Source organism: Denticeps clupeoides, chromosome 9 (assembly GCF_900700375.1).
Source record: "Denticeps clupeoides chromosome 9, fDenClu1.1, whole genome shotgun sequence".
Lineage (NCBI taxonomy): Eukaryota > Metazoa > Chordata > Actinopteri > Clupeiformes > Denticipitidae > Denticeps > Denticeps clupeoides.
Window position 1 is genome coordinate 10,322,100 of NC_041715.1, and position 18,404 is coordinate 10,340,503.

General features: G+C 40.9%; 1 protein-coding gene across 1 annotated transcript in view; it reads left to right on the top strand.

Moving 5' to 3' along the window:
- LOC114796848 (low-density lipoprotein receptor-related protein 1B-like) overlaps positions 1–18,404 on the top strand; it is a 130,924-nt gene that overhangs the window by 89,871 nt on the left and 22,649 nt on the right. Inside the window, 14 exon segments of the mRNA XM_028991344.1 lie at positions 511–630; positions 3,550–3,666; positions 5,316–5,422; positions 8,267–8,399; positions 9,889–9,995; positions 11,006–11,138; positions 11,426–11,548; positions 11,758–11,880; positions 13,596–13,736; positions 14,011–14,145; positions 14,281–14,400; positions 16,301–16,542; positions 17,628–17,851; positions 18,269–18,375. Coding sequence (XP_028847177.1) covers positions 511–630; positions 3,550–3,666; positions 5,316–5,422; positions 8,267–8,399; positions 9,889–9,995; positions 11,006–11,138; positions 11,426–11,548; positions 11,758–11,880; positions 13,596–13,736; positions 14,011–14,145; positions 14,281–14,400; positions 16,301–16,542; positions 17,628–17,851; positions 18,269–18,375 — 1,932 coding nt within the window.

Below are 18,404 nucleotides of genomic sequence, written 5' to 3' on the forward strand. Positions count from 1 at the left end.
TTGGCCTTCGCCGCCCCGTCTCTTCTCACCTGTTTGCTGGCCCTCAATGTTCTTGAGGTGCACCGGGGTTGTGCCATTGGGGGGGCAGGGGGTGTTACTTTCACGGTCCGGACATTTCCCAGTACTCCTGCCTTGTCTTGTGTCCCTTGATTACCTTCATTGACTTCACCTCTTATTAGGAGTTTAAATGTTTCTTTGGTGTCTCTTGTCCTCGTCTGGTCATTGTGAATTTTATCATGTTCTGTTTGCTACTTTGTCATGTTATATGAGATCACTCGATCTCTGTTGACTTTGTATTAATATTATGAATAAATTCTTCACTGCATACCACAGTGTATCGCAATTTCAGAACCTAGGTTGTAGTTTTGTTTTGACTATGAAGTATATGTATATTTCTGTCACAGGGTGGATAATTTACAATCTATGCAGCTTATGCTATGTGTGTGGTTGTGTGTTTAAAAATCTCCCTCGTTTTCTTTTTTCGGACCGGACCTGATGAAATTGTTCTAGCGGAGAGCACATGTTCTGCAGACCAGTTCCAGTGTAAGACCACCATGCATTGCATCTCCAAACTCTGGGTTTGTGATGAAGACCCAGACTGCGCTGATGGCTCAGACGAGGCCAACTGTGGTGAGTTTCACTCTGGCTCCATATTTAAGAGGCAAAAGATGGTTCTGATGTAGAATCTCCCCCTTGATTGTCTCTCTCCCCCTCTGACTGAACTAATCAACAGCATCTCCTTTTCTTCTTTCCACTGCCCTGTAACAAGTTCCTGGATCTGAGGTTTAGCATTGCTGTCTGATCTAGTTTGTCAGGACCCCATCAGCGTGTTCCCCTGCTGTCTCGTCACGGCCATCAGTGGCGGCACTCAGACACACTTGTTCATGAAACGCAGCAGCAGATTGCTAGAAACGCCAAGGCCCTTTGAGTCGTGTTATTGATTCGAGGCTCATTGGAAATTCAAAGGCCGGACCTAAAGGCCCCCAGCTACGCTCACACAAGTGACCATGGGGGGTTACCGCATGCTGTTATTTCACTCTCTGTATGAGAAGCTTTTAATGAATAGACTAATCCTCAGGCAAGATCAAAAGGTGAGTGTTTGAGGTGTTTCTTTTTGCCTGAGATGAGGTGCTTTCAGTCCAAAGACCCAAAATGGAGAAGCTTTTTGCCGAGAAATATTGATTAGCCCATGATTTGTTTCTCTGTTGGTATTTCTCTTTGTTGGCATTACTTCTTTGAAATATACACTGACCAAATCCATACATTCACACATACACACCGATAGTTATTTATTTAGAGCATCCCATCAGGGACCTCTAGCACCTTGATAAAACATAAACAGCATAAACAGAGTTATATACTGTAGCACTGTAAAATTCTGTGGCTGGGATTTTTGACTTATTTTTGAAAAATTAACCATAAGCTGGTTACATACTTTGTTGAAGCACCTACAGCAACATTCAGTAGGACACTTCTCACCATGGCACATCTTGACTTGATATATTTTCCTGCTAATCCTTGCAAAATCTTTAAATTCTAGCTCATGAGGGCATTTCTGTGCATCTCTGGATGTATGCTTGGGTTCATTTTCCTGTTGAAAGGTGATGTTTTGAACCACCAAATGAACACCATACCCACAGTGACACATGATGGTGGCGGTATCATGCTTTGGGGTTTAATTTTCTCCGAACGGCGATGGGGCTTTAATCAAAGTGAAGCGTAGCAGTGCTGTGTAGATTTGTTTAGGTCCATTATATTTATGTTTTTATATATAATGAACTTTACTTAACTTTACCAGATAATTTTTGGAACCCAGAGTTATAAGATAAGATGACTGAGAATCTTCACAGACACAGAGTTATAAGCATTTTCACTGAGGCTATTTATACAGAGCTGAGTGTGTATACAGTGTTTTTTTTTTATACCCCTTTCTTTAATTCAGAAGGGTGTTATATATCTAAAGTTGCTTCAACATTACATAATTTATTTCATTCAACAACATTCATAATGGAGCACAGTATTAATAAATGAATAAATCTGTTTTATTCTGCAAACAGCTTGAAATTTTCTCTCTGTTCACTGTAATGTTCTTTTATAAAGAGAAGCTTAGTATAAATGTATTTCAATTAATTTGTGTCCACATGGTAAACCTGTAAAAGATAAACGCTTCATACAATCATTTTCTTATTTCTGGGTTTAAAAATGCTTTATTCTCCTTGTTTGTTACTTAATTATATGAATAATCTCTCAAACAACGCAGCCGGCAATCCCATCTGTCAGACCAAAAGCATGCACTCCGCTGGTCATTTCATGAGAAAGAAGAAAAGAAAAAAAAAAACTCGATTAAGAAGATTGGCGAGATCTTGGTGTGCCATGTGTCACGTAAGGCGAGAGACTTTTTATTTTTTCCCCTCTTCATCTTCATGGAATATCGATACGTCTGTCTGTGCTGAAATGAAAATCCCCTCGCTGAGTGACATCAGAAAGGCTATCACCGGGGCACATGTCTAATTGAAATGTGTCCAGTGCTTAAAGTTCTCCAATTGATTTGCTATATGCAATTTTTTTTTTTCTCCGTTAACAAGTCCTACTGTCTGTTTTTGTACCCGAGGTCATTCGGAAACCATTAAAGCAGTGCACAACGCACATACTATATATCTTTTCAGCATGGATTAAAAAGATTCATCAGTATATAAACTTCTTATAATTTACTCTTAACTATACATAATGCCAGGGTTCAAAGGTCAAGACGCAAATTCAACAACGCGCTGACAGGACGGTGCAGCGGCCTTGGGAGTTTTAATGCATGCCTGATCATGCAGAACGGTCAAAAGCCTGTCTGCAAGTGGAGAAGCGCAGCAGGAATATTAACCGCATTTTTCATCGGAAATGAATGAATTTTGCGGAGGACGAGTGCAGTGAAAAATGAGTGGGCAACCCACAGCTCCTCATCTCTTTCATAAATAACAAAAAATACTCTTTTTTTTCAACGGTCACAGCTTTCAGTGTTTTTCATTCAGGATGAAAGATGGCGGCCTGTTTCATGGTGACCCATTACCTGCCCCCGTCTCTTCACACTGCCTTTCTGAACATGTTGAAAAGATTTTTTTTTCATTAGGCCTAGCAGCCACATACATTTTTTTTAATACAAAGTGATGCATTTTTGTTTGAAACTCTGCCTTTCATGGCGCTGAATTAAATGGGAATCTCGGCCACATATCCATGGTTAATCCGCAAGGTTGAAGGGTCAGTGTAGTCTAGTCGTTCTCCAGCATTACGGTTATTTCTGGGTAATGTTCAGAAACAGGGGCACACTTGTCACAGCGTGTTCCTGTTGACGATGATTTTAGTGTAGTGCCAGGCAGATGTCGGTTGTTTCAGCTAAGCAAGCAGTGTCCCCTCGTGTACGTGTGCGTTTTGAACTCGGTGTCAGACACGCGCCGGGAAGATCCTGAGGAAAGGATCATCGCATGTGGAAATGCGGCAGCGCATTAATATTCATGCATCCTTGTTTTCTCATCTGTATGTGTGTGTCGCTGATGATAAAAGATGAAAAGACCTGTGGACCCCATGAGTTCCGCTGTGAGAATAATAACTGCATCCCAGACCACTGGAGGTGCGACAGCCAGAACGACTGCGGCGACAACTCAGACGAGGAAAACTGCAGTGAGTCCACACCCCACAAAACATGCACCTGTCACTCACCTCATGCATGTCACTTGCCTCATAAAGTTAGTCACCTCCTCCATTTTACCTGTTGTTCTCTCACACGCTTCAAAAAAGTTCCCACAAACACAGCGAGCCGCAGCTTCTGACTAGTCCCTGAGCAGGAGACAAAAATCAATAATCATCTCTCAAGGCCTGCGGTATTTATGGTGTTATGTGCAGACAGTCCAGTTCTGGAGAACTTCAGATAAGTGTGTTCAAACAGGCGGGTGTACTGCCTGGGAGCCTGCCTCCACTCACCTGTGTTACAGCCGTGGACTGTGATTGGCATTATGGGACATTAACAGCAAACAATACCATTCACTGAGCTCAGACATTCACAATATACCCTGACCATGTGCATTTATTCTTGTAAAAAGGTCCTATTTACCTGTTATTGTTAGTTGTGGGGATTGTAAAGACCTGTTAGCTGATGAGAACAATAATTTAGATTTATGTTTATGGCATTTAGCCATATGCCCTTATCCAGAGCTACCTACAATCAGTAGTTACAGGGACAGTTCCAGAGACACAAGTGTCTTGTTCAGGGACACGATGGTAGTAAGTGGGGTTTTGAACCTGTGACTTTGTGGTCTTTTGGTTCATAGGCGAGCTTCTTACCCACGAAGCTACTACCACCCCATAAGCTCGCATTTGCAAATAATATAATAATGATAACAACAACTCTAACAGCATACTTTCTTTTTGTAAGTAATTGAAACAGCAGTCACAATATGAGCAGGTCCTCTATGAGAACCAAGGCTGATTTCTACTTAACAAGTCATGAGTCTGCAAGATGTGCTTCAGTTCCTCGAGAGTTTTTCCCCCCTCGAGACGGGTGCTAATTCAGCCTTTGCTGGCTAACATGACAGCCCTGTTACTAATCAGCTTTCAGACAGGGAAGTGGACCTGAAACAGGGGAGAGTTAGGAGCTGTCTGCTCTGGAGGGTCCTTTATTTATTCTCTTTGCGAAACATGCTGCACAATGAAAAGTACGAACAGTCGCAGCGTAAATTCAGCTCAGATTAAAAGAAAAGGTCAGCACGTTGAGCTGTCCACTAGTGGGAACGGTCAACAGATTCTACGTTCACAGCGTTAAAATTCTATTAAGATATGTATTTTTGACCCATGTAACAGGGGGCAGTACCTTGAGGAAGGGGATAGCTGGTTAGCATGCTTAATGTTTCATGTATAATATTCAAAAATTTGCACCCCGAACAAAAATCATTTTAGGGAAGTGAAACCAGCAAGGAGGAAATGTTATTTCACAAGTGCATAAGTGCAGTTTTAAATGTTTTGAACAAACTTTCATACACATAGCACCCTTAACTAATGCAAAATGCAAGGTGAAAAATTGGTAGGAATTTTACTTGAAGATGGTCTTGCAAAGTGTGAAAACATATATTTGCATAATTATGCATGTTGTGCATTCAGTGTAGTTGAATGATTGTACTGGTTGTATGAAACTGGCATAACATGACCATGTGGGGGACATCGGGATTTTATTAGAAATGTACAACAGCGAACTTGTAAGAGTGGCAGCGAAGGATGATCTGGAGACATGGTGAGTTTCATCTCTCAGCTGTCCTGCTTTGCTGTTCTCAAATCAGAGCCGGTGACCTGCAACCATAAGGACTTTGCCTGCGCCAACGGGGACTGCATCTCTGCTCGCTTCCGCTGTGATGGGGACTACGACTGTGTTGATAACTCAGATGAGGTCAGCGTCTGTTCTTTTTATCCCTCCTAGGAACGAGGCACAGATTTTTCATCCACCCTTGGTCATATTCATTGATCCTATCCATTAGGTGTCCTAACCTTGATACTGAGGTAGTACTTTGGGGGTCATATTATAAATGTATTGTTATATAACTGTACAGATTTGCATCTTCTGACTTCATCAGTGGTCAGAAACTGACAACACAACATTTCTACTTGAGTAAAAGTACAAAAGTATTTGCCTCCAAATGTGCTTAAGTATCAAAAGGACAGGGATTTATTGTGCCTCCAATGTATTTTAATTTACTGGTTAAATAAATTTTCTTTTATACATTTTTGACATAAATTTTTTGTGCAATGCTGTTAATTACTCTGCCACTGACAGCTATAAAAATTATTATATCTTTACATTTAAAACATTTATCAGGCGCACTTATGCAGAACAACTTACAATCAGTAGTGACAGGGACAATCATCCTGGAGACACTCAGGGTGTCAGACTCAAGTGTCTAGCTCAGGAACTGTGGCTTCAGACACCTTCTGAAAGCCACAGTTCTTTGGAAGCTGAATCTGTGAAGTGAAAGTGAAGTGATTGTCATTGTGATACCCACAGCACACGATGTTCACAATGAAATATGTCCTCTGCTTTTAACCATCACCCTTGGTGTGCAGTAGGCAGCCATGACCGGTGCCCGGGGAGCAGTGTGTGGGGACGGTACTTTGCTAAGTGGCACTGGATCAGGATTCGAAACGGCAACCTTCTGATTACGGGGTGGCTTCCTTAACCACTATGCCACCACTGACTAAATGCTAGTATTGATATTTAGCCAATATTGAGAACTGTTGCAAGATCTGTGCTTTTTACGCAACAAAATGAAAAAAGAAGGCTTGAAATGAATAGATTTTTGAAAACTAACTGACAATCTGTCTGCATATTTGGTTTGGTGGAGCTGGGTACAAGCATAACTCTATTCCAATTGCATCACACTGTGCATGATAATAGAATTGCTTCTCCAGTATGAAAAGTTAGTCAGGTTGATCACTTTGATTGCTTTTTATCACTTTTATTGTTAGCTCTTTTATCACATTTATTGCTAAAAAGCATGTGTTGCCAGAAGTATGATAATTATCGTATTTGTATGATAATTTTACCCTCTGTACGATCAACAATTTAAAAGATCCCGTAATGTACAATAATTTTACCCCTCATTTGAAGTTCCAAGTTATTTCATTAGCGCGACAGGGTGCATTTTTTATTGAGCGGACTTGTTTATGTTGGCTTGTTTATGCGCTGTCGTCTCACAGGCCTTTACAGCCAATCAAAGCACGATGTAACATACTGTACAATTACATCTGGCCCAGCAATATGAAGCACTGATAACACACAAACTACAAATCCCATAATGCAATGCTTCGGTTACCTTGCCGAACGGCGTTTGTTCTGTATTGCATTAAACATTATAACATGCACAGTCTATGATAATTTGTGTTAGCAGATTTTCTGATTAACGTCTGATAGTTAGTCGGTAAATTCTTGTAAGACAAAATCGTACAGGGCTGACGTAGGCATAAAAGGCACTTGAAACTGAATTGACATGTATGAAATGTTTCAACAAATGTAAATACTTTAGTAAAGTACCGATACAAAAAAAATTATTAAATACTGCAGCGAAATACATTTACTTCATTACTATCCACCACTGAGTGATTATCATTGTGGAACACTGCGGCACAGGACACAGTGCACACAACGAAATATGCCCTCTGCTTTTAACCCATCTCAGGCTCGGATTCGAACCGACAATCTTACAATTATGGGTTCACTTCTTTACCCAATAGTCAACAACTGCCTTATGTGTAGCTATGAGTTAAATACAACAACAACAACATTTATTTCTTATATAGCCCATAATTACATACAGTATGTCTCGAAGGGCTTTTAATGGGCTATTTTTAATTTGCCGTTTAGTGTATTTTACGTTGGATTATATTTGAATTCATATACATTTGCTACTACATTGCATAGCATAGCAATTTAACAATAGATGACATCAGAGCTTTTTTCCAAAGAGCATCAGTGTTTACACTGATTCTTCAGCACTGTGGTGTGTGTGGTTGGTAGGTAATGGCTCCCCAGATACCTATCATTTTTAGTTTCAGTTTAACAGCAGCGCTGCTAACTGGGTCAAATACCTAATGCAGATGACCTTCACATACCGAATAGGATTACACTCCCTCAGTGACATGCACAGCGGGCCACGCTATTCCCTTTAGGTATGTTCTACCAGAAACTCATTTGGTGTCTTTTCAGTAGGATCTATGTCATGTTATTAAGAAAGCAGGGGAGTGGAGAACTGCTGGTAGTATAAAACAGTCTAGTTATGCGTTCTTAAAAGATTAGCTCACTTATAATCATCGATATGCCTGATGTCATTTGTCAAAATGTCATTTGGAGCAGATTTCTACATGCTTTTTGCAAAACAAAATATAAATGGCATTATAATTATTAGGCTGTGATTCGAATATCATATTTAATAAAGTATGCATTATTTTAGCAGTAATTTTCTTGCTAGAATTTCACCTCCCTTAAATAAAAGTTTATTTATTTAAACTGACCTTATTAAATGCAGTAATAATTATACAATGTAATTTTTTTTTTGGTTCAATTCAGCTATGGATAGTAATAGTGCTACACATTTAAAGGCATTGTTATCCAGAGACTACAATAACATGGAACAAAGAAATGGAATGGGTCTTGGCGATGTTCACAAGTCACAACGGGAAATGCAAAATGGATCACAATTGGATTGTGATCTGCTCCACTCCTCTCCCCTAACTTCAACAGAAAGACTGCGAGGCTCGCTGTGCCGAAGATCAGTTCCAGTGTCTCAACAATCTCTGCATCTCCCTCAAGTGGCTCTGCGATGGGCAGGAAGACTGCAAGACCGGAGAAGACGAGAAAAACTGCCAAGGGACAGGTAGAGCCGCAGCATCCCGTTTACAAACGTGAAGTTCCGTCATGGGGCTTTTTACTTTTAGACTGGCCTTCTGCAAAGTAGGCCACTGCCATTTCAAAAACTTTTCACTTCATCGAGGAACTGAACAGCTCTTGGCTGAATTATAAATAGCCGAATGTTTAAATATGAAGTTGCTTTACATTCGACATGGATTGAATGAAAAATCAGCCACTGCTCGGCTGTCAGTTTTTTAATGACAGTAGAGAGATGAGACCACAGAGAAGTCACACCATCGCTGATTTTTTTGCCAGTAGCCACCTTTTGTGCCTTGCCTTGAACTAGCATCGATGGGAGCTTTTTAGGATGCGGGATGGTAGCCATCACAGTTTTAATCGTTCTAGTGCCACTGCCAAAGCTGGCCATTTGCTGACCATTTTTTGCTAACCAGCAATCTGAGAAATGTATCCAATCATGCTGGTATTAATCCACATGCTAAAAACGTTATGGACGTGAGAGGAGGTGTATCCTGCAGCAGTGAAAGATTTTAGCCCTTAAAGCCCAGGCAGCATGGAGCAGTGCCAGTAACACAACACTGGCAAGGCTATGTAAGGATGCAGCTAATGTCATAAGTCATGCTGAGCTCCCACACCAAGTGAATTAGAGATATTCTGGTTGTAAAATGCATTGACGCATTGAAATAATGCAACAAAACCAGTGAGAAGCATGTTTTCTTAGTGTGACATTTCTAGGGTCGTGCACAGCCAAAGCTGAGGAGATGCCAAAAGCCTACAGTAGAAGCAGCCTTAGAACTTTAAGGGTTATTGTCCTACAGCAGAGACTACAAAAGAGGCAAACTGTGTAGGCAGCATGTTTTTCTACTGTGGTTTCTTTAACTTATGTTCACAAAAGCTGGATGAAATCATTTTATATTATTCATTTATGGGACAGAGAGGCCACTGTAAATCAATTGTTAACAGTATAGAATGAGTGTTGTTTCTTTTTATGTTTTTTTCTTTATGAATGTCTGTCTGTCTTTGGTTTAAAACTCGGTCTAAGTCCATCAGAATAAGTTACTTGGATCATTTTTAAATAAATAGCTCTCAATAATTTGTTTTACAATATGTATTTTAATTAGGGCTGTCAAATAACCTAATTGCTTTTATTAATTAACAACTATTTAAACAGAAATAAAAAAACATAATAATAATAGCAATAATAATACCAACTAACTAGTAATTCCATTTTCTTTACTGTCAGAGTAAATAAAAAAAGATCATTTGCAGATGAATTGGATTTAAAGAAATATCACTGAAATTACAATTCTTTTTACCCTACACATTGCTTAAAAGTTATTTTTAGGCTGAATACATTCCGCCTCTTATTCTGATACTGTATTGAAAATGTGTACACCCTGAGGTGATCTATAGATGTGGGTGGATCAGTAAAGTAAATGCTGCGTTTTGTATGATTCGGCATTTTTTTTCACCCCTCCGCTTTGTCCGCTTTGTAGTGGCCCCCTCCTGTTCGCTGAATGAATACGTGTGTGCCAGTGGAGGCTGCGTGTCGGCCAGCCTGCGATGTGATGGACATGACAACTGCCTGGATGGATCTGATGAGGTCAGCAACCTGCAAGGCTCCACCGGCACCTTTTCTTGAAACTTTCCGTGCCGCAGCAGAGAAATGTTTATTGTTCCACGAGTCAAATCTGTTGACTCTTGCATTCTCCCTGCATATCAAAATACCTACTGTACAGACAGCTGAAAGGCCACATGCAACAAACCAGACACAACAGTAAAGAGCTGTTACAGCTCCACAATACAGCTCCTGCACAGTTAAAGCTGCCAGATACACAAAACCTAAACACTAAATGACCAATAGTTTTATAGTTCAATATAGCACAAGAACATTTTGGGCCCTAGTTTGGGAGGGAAAACAATAATGATGTGCCAGCGCTATAAGTATGTGCATATGGAGCACAGGGTCTATGCACAATGTGAAGAGTGTTGCCAGATACCTGATTGTTTCATGCTACGCAATCGAACAAAAATGGGCCAAAGGATGCACAAAACCGCTGAAACTGTACGACATTCTATTTTAAAATACTGACACATTCTTAAATTCACACTATCCAATCTGGCAACACAGGTTGGAACCACGGTAATGCACCTTGGTGGATTATTGTTAAAGTGGTGAGTAGATTCTCTGTTGACAAAATGGTGCCGCTTGTGCCCAAAGTGGAGCAGAAAGCATTTGCGGTTGCAGCAGGATTCCACTAAAGCTCCTAAAGGTGCATCGGTTGGTGAGTGGTCCTTGTCCTCGTAAGGCTGAAAGCTGTCTCAGTCTTTTAAATCCTCCCTTACAGTAACAGTGCAATACACCAGACCGTTTTTTTGCAGCGTCATGATAGCAACATGGCTTATTTTAAAAATGAGAGTAGCCGGATTTATTCAGCTTCTTTTCAGCTGATTAAAGTTAAACGAACAATGTGAAGTAGGAAAGCAGCAGAATTATCTTTGTTCAGAAGAGGGCCTGTGATCTTCTCGCATTATATATTCTGGTGTGTTCGTGGTGTTGTTGGACCAGGCTCATGGAAGGTGTTTGATGTCTGTTTGTGGCGATGAGAACAGATGGATTGTGTGAAGGAGTGCCGGGAGGATGAGTTCCTGTGCAGGAACCATGCCCATTGCATCCCGAGAAGGTGGCGCTGCGACGGCATCTTCGACTGCGTGGACCACAGTGACGAGGAGAACTGCGAGCACGGTATTGTGCTACGATAATCTGCTCAGACAGTCACATTCTTTCTTTTGTTGCAGAAATACATTTCATATTTTGCTTTTCTGGAGCCGTTTTTTTGTATGAATTCACATTTTTAAGGCTTATGTTGAAGGCTTATAAATGTCCCTTAAAACGTGGGGGAGGCCTTCAAACAATTTCTAAAAGATCATTTCGTACAACGATAATGTTTCAGCATAATTTGCCTGACATGAAAGTGCATTTGATGTTCTGACTGTGACCATGAAGAGATCCCCACGCTGGTGTGATTTCAGGTTCTTTCTTTTGCCGCCCTGACGAGTTCATTTGCAACAATACGCTGTGTAAGCTGCACGCATGGGTGTGCGATGGGGAGGACGACTGTGGAGACAACTCTGATGAAGATGCAGACATGTGTGGTAAAGGAAAAGGATTTGGCACCACTCATTTTTATGCTCCAGTAATTGTGTTTACGCTTTGAAAAAAATTATTCTATTCTGAGAAGCAAGAGGGAGAATTGGCACCAAAAAGTCATTAAAGAAATTAAATGAATGCAATGACTGCCTATTGCCCTAGCAAAGGATTTCTCTCTCCTCACTTGAGGGTAAACGCTTCCCTCTGTGTCCAGCAAAACTGCCGTGCCCACCCACCAGGCCACACAGATGCAGGAACAGCCGGGTGTGTCTGAGGACCGACCAGGTCTGCAACAGAGTGGACGACTGTGGAGACAACTCTGATGAAGAGGAGTGTGGTGAGTCGAGAATGTCGTAATGGACACTATAATTAGTTTGGGTGTCTTCAGTGGACAGAGATGGTACGTTGGATGAATGGATGGATGGGGGCTGAAGTGGTTCAATTTTTTTTTCTCTCATGGGCCTGTCCTCCAGCAACTCTGTGTGATGGATCTGTACACTCCTATCATAAATACAAATCATACCTTGACAACAGGGGGAGTGTCACTGTTCACAGCCTCGTTGTGTTAAATGAGATTGCTCTGGCATTTTGGATTTCCCTGTTATTGGCCATCTAACAGTTCTCGTGACATAATAAGTGCTGTGGTCACACATTCTGACTATTAAAAGTCATTCTGCCACCAAAAGAATTTTAAGTCTGATATTCTGAGGTATAAATTACATAGTGTTGCTATAATAGTGCCAGTGGGGTGAGAATGGCTCTGAAATTTCTTCAGATTTGTGTTCCCTTGGCAACACAACATATGATAACCATGTGATTTTGCACAACAAAAAAAATTAAAACCATTTATTCTGGGTCAATGGAGAACAAAGATTCCTTTAATTTTAATAAATTTGTTGGGCATGCTGGTTTCACCCCTGCTGAGATAAAGTTAATGGCCTGCCTTGAGGGCTTTGACCTCAGACAGCTGGTGAGGGTGCTGCAGATGAGTGTCTGCAATGGTTCCGAGCACTTGGTCATGGGGACAATGGTAGCTTTTCGGCATCTGCTCGGAAGGTGCTCAAGGGTTTCCTTCTTCTGACACAGAGGACAAGTCTCACCTTGCGTCTTATTCTAAAACAACAGTATGCATTAGTTGTCATTTATCCATTGCAAATGGAAGTTGTAATGAAACACCTTCTGACGCTAATCTAGGACATGTTATTAAAAATATCATTGGATATTTTGGATCTTTCAACATCAGACACTCATCTTTCCCTATCACGGATCACCTCTTTTGATCCCAAGCCACCATGAGGCTTTCTCATCAGCCTCTGTTCTGTAATGGATGGATTCCTGTTCCCTTTCACTTGTGGTGCCCAGTGCTGAGGCACTGCCCTGCTAATCTTCTACCGGTAAGCACCTTGTTTTCCAGCCTGGTCTGTGGCGGTCCATGACAACACCGTCATACATCTTCCCTCTTCATATCAGAGGCGTCCTCTATAGCACGGTTGGCTCCAGCATGATGAAAACTGTGGGTGGTCTTGGTGATACGCTGGAGGAACTGGAGCTGCCTGCCCATGTCCAATGTCAGCTGCCAGTCTTGTGTGGTGTTAAGCAGCCCAGATGTTGTCTCTGGTGTCCTTGATGTTTTCACCCCGCTTTGATAAAGTTAATGGTCTGATTTGAGGGTTCTGACCTCCAGCAGCTGGTGAGGGTGCTGCAGAGGATTTCTGCAGTGTTCTTAAACAGTTTGTTGCACCAACAGTGGCAACCCTCTCCTGGTGCTTTTGGGCAGCAGCTCGAAGTGGGCTCAGAGTCTCCCTTCTTCTAACGCAGAGGACAAGCAGTTGTTTCAATCAAACTCCAGCAGTGCAGCTAATCAGTAATACAATATGGATGGAGACCATATGATGACATATAATGTACTAAACCACTATACCAATTAGATATATTTCTCTAATTATGTAAATCCTGAGGGAGCCTTTGAACTTAGACAAGCAAACAAGTCCCATGTAGCGCCAATTTGAAACAGTGTTAATAGTTGAGTCTTGTTTGGGCTTGTTTTGCCAGAAGTCTCGCCAGGACGGCCAAAGCCCTGTGGGAAGTCGGAATTCACCTGTAGCAACCGTCGCTGCATCCCTCTGCAGCTGCAGTGTGACCTGTTTGACGACTGCAGGGACGGCGGCTCAGATGAGCAGGACTGCAAGGCGTGTGAGTAGGATGGTGGACCTCTGCAGGGACGCTCAGATGCCATATTCGACCATTCTGACATTTTTTCCGTCCACACTCGGTGGCAATATCAGACTGCCTGACTGAGTTTTCTTCATCTTTCAGTTTGCTCGTAAATCTCTTTTCATCATTCATAAATCTTCCATTAGTTCTTAGCTTCCGCTCAGTGAGGAGCCTCAGAGAGGGGTATGGGCTTGCCGCTGAGATGGAGGACTGTGTTGTGTGCCAGGTGCCCAAGTTCTCTTTTTCCTTCCAGTTTCGAATGGGGATTTGTGTGGAAAGAGAATGAATCCATGTGGCGAGGACGCTGTGTGCAATCAGACAAACACAAATGCAATATGCCAGTGCAAACCTGGCTTTCAGAGGAACCAAAAGAGCAAACAGTGTAAAGGTACCAAACCAGAAAAAACAACACATTCCATCATGCAAAAGTTTATAAATTGTGTGTTCTGTTCACTCTACCATATGTTCAATTCATGATTTTTAACTATTTGTGTTAAAGATGTTTTTTTTATTCCCCTATCAGAGATAGATGAGTGTCTACAGTTTGGCTCTTGTTCTCATTATTGCACAAACACTAAAGGATCATACAAATGCACATGTGACCGTAATTTTAAAGAAATTGATGGGAGTTGCATAGTGAAAGGTAAGCTTCCATTTCTATTCTCTAATCACCATGAATTCACCAGTACATTTTTGACCATCCTATGCATAGAAGTGACATTCTAGAATAATTATTCGCCAGAACAGTGCAATCCATCCAAGATCATATTTAAACTGCACACTCTGTGAACAATTAGAGCATCAGCTTCAGTGTGTTAATCACAAAAGTCTTACATAGTCTTTCCTTGCCTTTAGGCAGTCAATATACATTTTTGTACCACACTTTATTTTTAGTGGCCCCATTGATTATTATTTATCTGTCAGCTTTCTGATTATGGGTGTATTTTTTCTGAAATAGCTTTGAAAGCTTATAAACCATTGACAAGGGGGCCCTCAGGATAAAGTGTTATGATTTTGGAAATAATGCCGCTATTATGCCATTTATATGTAGACTGATCATCCACAACATTAGAACCACTCAGAGGTGATGCAAATAACAGCGATAATATGGTTTCTCTGGCGCCTGTCAGTTATGTCAGACCTTTTTGATCAAATTTTAATACTAAATGACTGAGAGTCAGAGCATCTCTAAAACTGCAGGGCTATTACTCACTACCAAAAGGGCCATGAGCACCTACGGCTTGCAAAAGCATGTCGGGATGACTAAATTGGGCCTAATGTTGATCATGACAGATGGGTGTCAAAACACTGCACAGTTTACTGTTTAGAGAGTTGTTCCGCTGCAGACCAGCCGGAGTGACCATGCTGACCCCTGTCCACCACTAAAAGCTGCAATTGAAATGTGAATGTCAAAACTGTATATTCATGAATGGGCATTGGTTACCAGGGGAAGAGATGGCAACTGAAGGAAATGAGAAAAAAGTAAAACTAATGAAGGCAGTTTGCTGCTCTGGACAATGCAAATTGAGGACTTATTGGGTCCTGCATTGTCCATACAACTTGACCACAGCACCAAAGAGCCAGATTTGTTGGTATGGCAGTCAGAGTGCATATTCTGCTAACTCTTTGTTTCCGATGACCATGCAAGTTCAAGTTTTTCAAGTTCAACTTCAAGTTGAGCTTTATTGTCATTTCACCTACACACATGTTAGACAGTACATCGTGAAACGAAACAACGAAATCAGGGGCTGCATGAAGCATTTAAACAATTAAACACATACTGACATAAAGGGCAACATTAGGTTTTAGGGTGTAATGTTGTGGTTGATTTTGTGTATAAATGGCATTTTTATCTCTAAAGTAAGGAACTGCTTTTCATTTGTTAATGGGAACTATTTTCAAACTGATGCTAGGCACTATGCTATGCAGTAAGGTTTACTGTCAAAGGTGTTAACATCAATAAAACAAGAAAGAACTGCTGTTAGTAATCTGTATCTCGAAAAAAAGGAGTTAACTATCATTTTTGTTGGTGTGCAATTAATTTCTGTCACACAGAACACAAACTTTAGTGGTGGCTTTTCAGTTTAAAATGGGACGAGCCCATAATGATGACTGACAGCTGTCACTTATGCCACTCCTTGATTCTTGGTTATTTAAACCCATGGCCATGAATATGGGACATGCGCAAACATCATTAAACAAAAAAAGTATTCTTTTATCTGGTTATTTATTTCAACCCAGATGATGCCTTTGACCTTACACTAGCAAACAGTTTGAAAATCTTCACACCATTGTCTTTTGGTCTGAATGTATATGTCAGGTTTCTGTAAAGCTTTGTCCTTCTAGAATGTATATGTTATATATTTATAAATGTCTTAATAAATCAATACATTACAATATGCTATACTAATATTTTAATGTGTGAATGATTAATTTGTCTAGAGTAGTTGATTTGCAATTGCAATTGTTAAACTGTTGTCTTAAACCCTAAATGGAATTTAGCCACTTCTCATTTTTTTTGCATATTAATAACTCAACGGCAGGACCAGAAGATCGAGTGCTCTACATAGCTAATGACACTGAAATCCGAAGTTTTGTGTATCCATTTAACCAGAGCCATGGACACAAACTACTAGTCCGCATCGAGGACAATGCCCGCATCATTGGGATGGATACTCTGTTACACCAACAAAAGTTTATCTGGGCTACCCAGTTTAATCCGGGTGGACTTTTTTACAAAGAAATCTCTGACAGAAGTCAAACTAAAACTAATGTGGGGATCATAGTAAGTATGCACACGCGCACGGTGGACACTGGTGCTGTGTGGCTGAGTTGAACCTGTGGTTGCTTCTGACTTTCATTTTCCTCGCACAAATGTTTACGGGTGAGCCTTTAAAACTCAACGCCAGCGCTTATTATCTAAAGCGCCACCATGGCGTTTAGGAGCTATGAATTGTCAGTATACAATTACAGCTCTGAACCTGACAAGATTAAATTCATAACTCACTCGGGCGTTCCCTCTTATTTATGCCAGTGAGGCAAGGGGAAGCATTAGCAAGGTGCCACGTCCTCCCAATTATCATACAGATTGTTCTAGAGGAGCCTCTCAGTAAAACACATTTCCATCATTATTTCTCGAACAGCGATAGTGCGAAGAGAGGCGAGGCGTCCCGACTCAAAACAAATGAGGCATTTTCCTCAGTGCCAGCGGTACACTCTCAGTCAGCCCGCGAGTGAGACTAAGGGAAACTAAGAGGAAATTGCCATTTTATTCAGCAGCCGTGCTTAACGGCATATTAGTTTTGTGCTACTTCAGGCTCTACTGTACAGAAGTTTTTCAATCATTTGCAACTTCATTTCCGGAGTACCTGCTCCCAAAGTGACATGCTAATTCTGAACAGATAGATTTTCATTGTCTCCATAGAAGGCAGTGATGTTTGCGCACAGCTAATAAACCACCATTATGACCCCTTCTTTGCATTTTTTCTAATAAAAGCAAGAAAGGCGTAGTGCGTGGCACTGCACATCGTTTTTCTCTTCATTCTGCCTTATTGCGTTCTGTATGGTCACAACATCATGTTGTGAATCATTGCTTCTGAATGATCAATCACAGATTTTAATATTTAATTACATGTGCCATGTTCACTATTTCCAATATTTCATGCCATAGAGGGTCCCGCATGTGCATTATGACTTCATGCCCTTCAAGTCAAGGCACAGTCAGCTAAAGCTTGACCACATGTTCAATAACAGCATTTAGTGGCCACACTTGTAGGACTTTTATTTTGAGTACCTCAAATTCTTACATTCAGCTATTTAAATATTTTTTTAAATATTAACCCTTTTCACCTCCCTGGCATTCTCTTGCAGTGCTCGGACTTCCGTAGACCCAGGGATGTGTCGGCAGATTGGGTAACAGGAAATATATACTGGACGGATCATTCAAGGATGCATTGGTTCAGTTATTACACAGCGCACTGGACCAGGCTGAGATATTCAATTAATGTGGGGCAAATGAAGGGACCGAACTGCACTCGCCTCATCACTGACATCGCAGGAGAACCTTACGGCATCGCTGTAAACCCAGTTCGAGGGTAAGGGAGTAGCAGGAATTTGTGACACTATAGTTATGCGGATAAAACTGTGCATGTGATTTTATAAAGAGTCACTGTGTGACCGTGGGCCATATTTACTCTGTAAGTCTTTGTGAATGAGAGTGTGTGTTCAGGATAAACAGGTAATTATGTTTTAGATGTGTGTGTGTGTGTGTGTGTGTGTGTGTGTGTGTGTGTGTGTGTGTATATATATATATATATATATATATATATATTCATCAACTGACCTTTTAATTAGATGAGACTTCAGAACACTGGATAAGATGTACAATTTTATTAATTTTATTAATATGAACTTTAATTGAAGCATTCTGATGCTCCACACTGTTATTTATTAATTCGGGGAAAATACTGCTTGGTTGAATGACATTTATTGAACATGTGGCATGTTTCCAGGATGATGTATTGGACAGTGATTGGGGACCACTCACACATTGAGGAATCTGCAATGGATGGGTCCATGCGCAGGGTCCTTGTGGATAAAAATCTCAGGAGACCCACCGGTATTTATGGTTTTGCAACTACAGCCTTA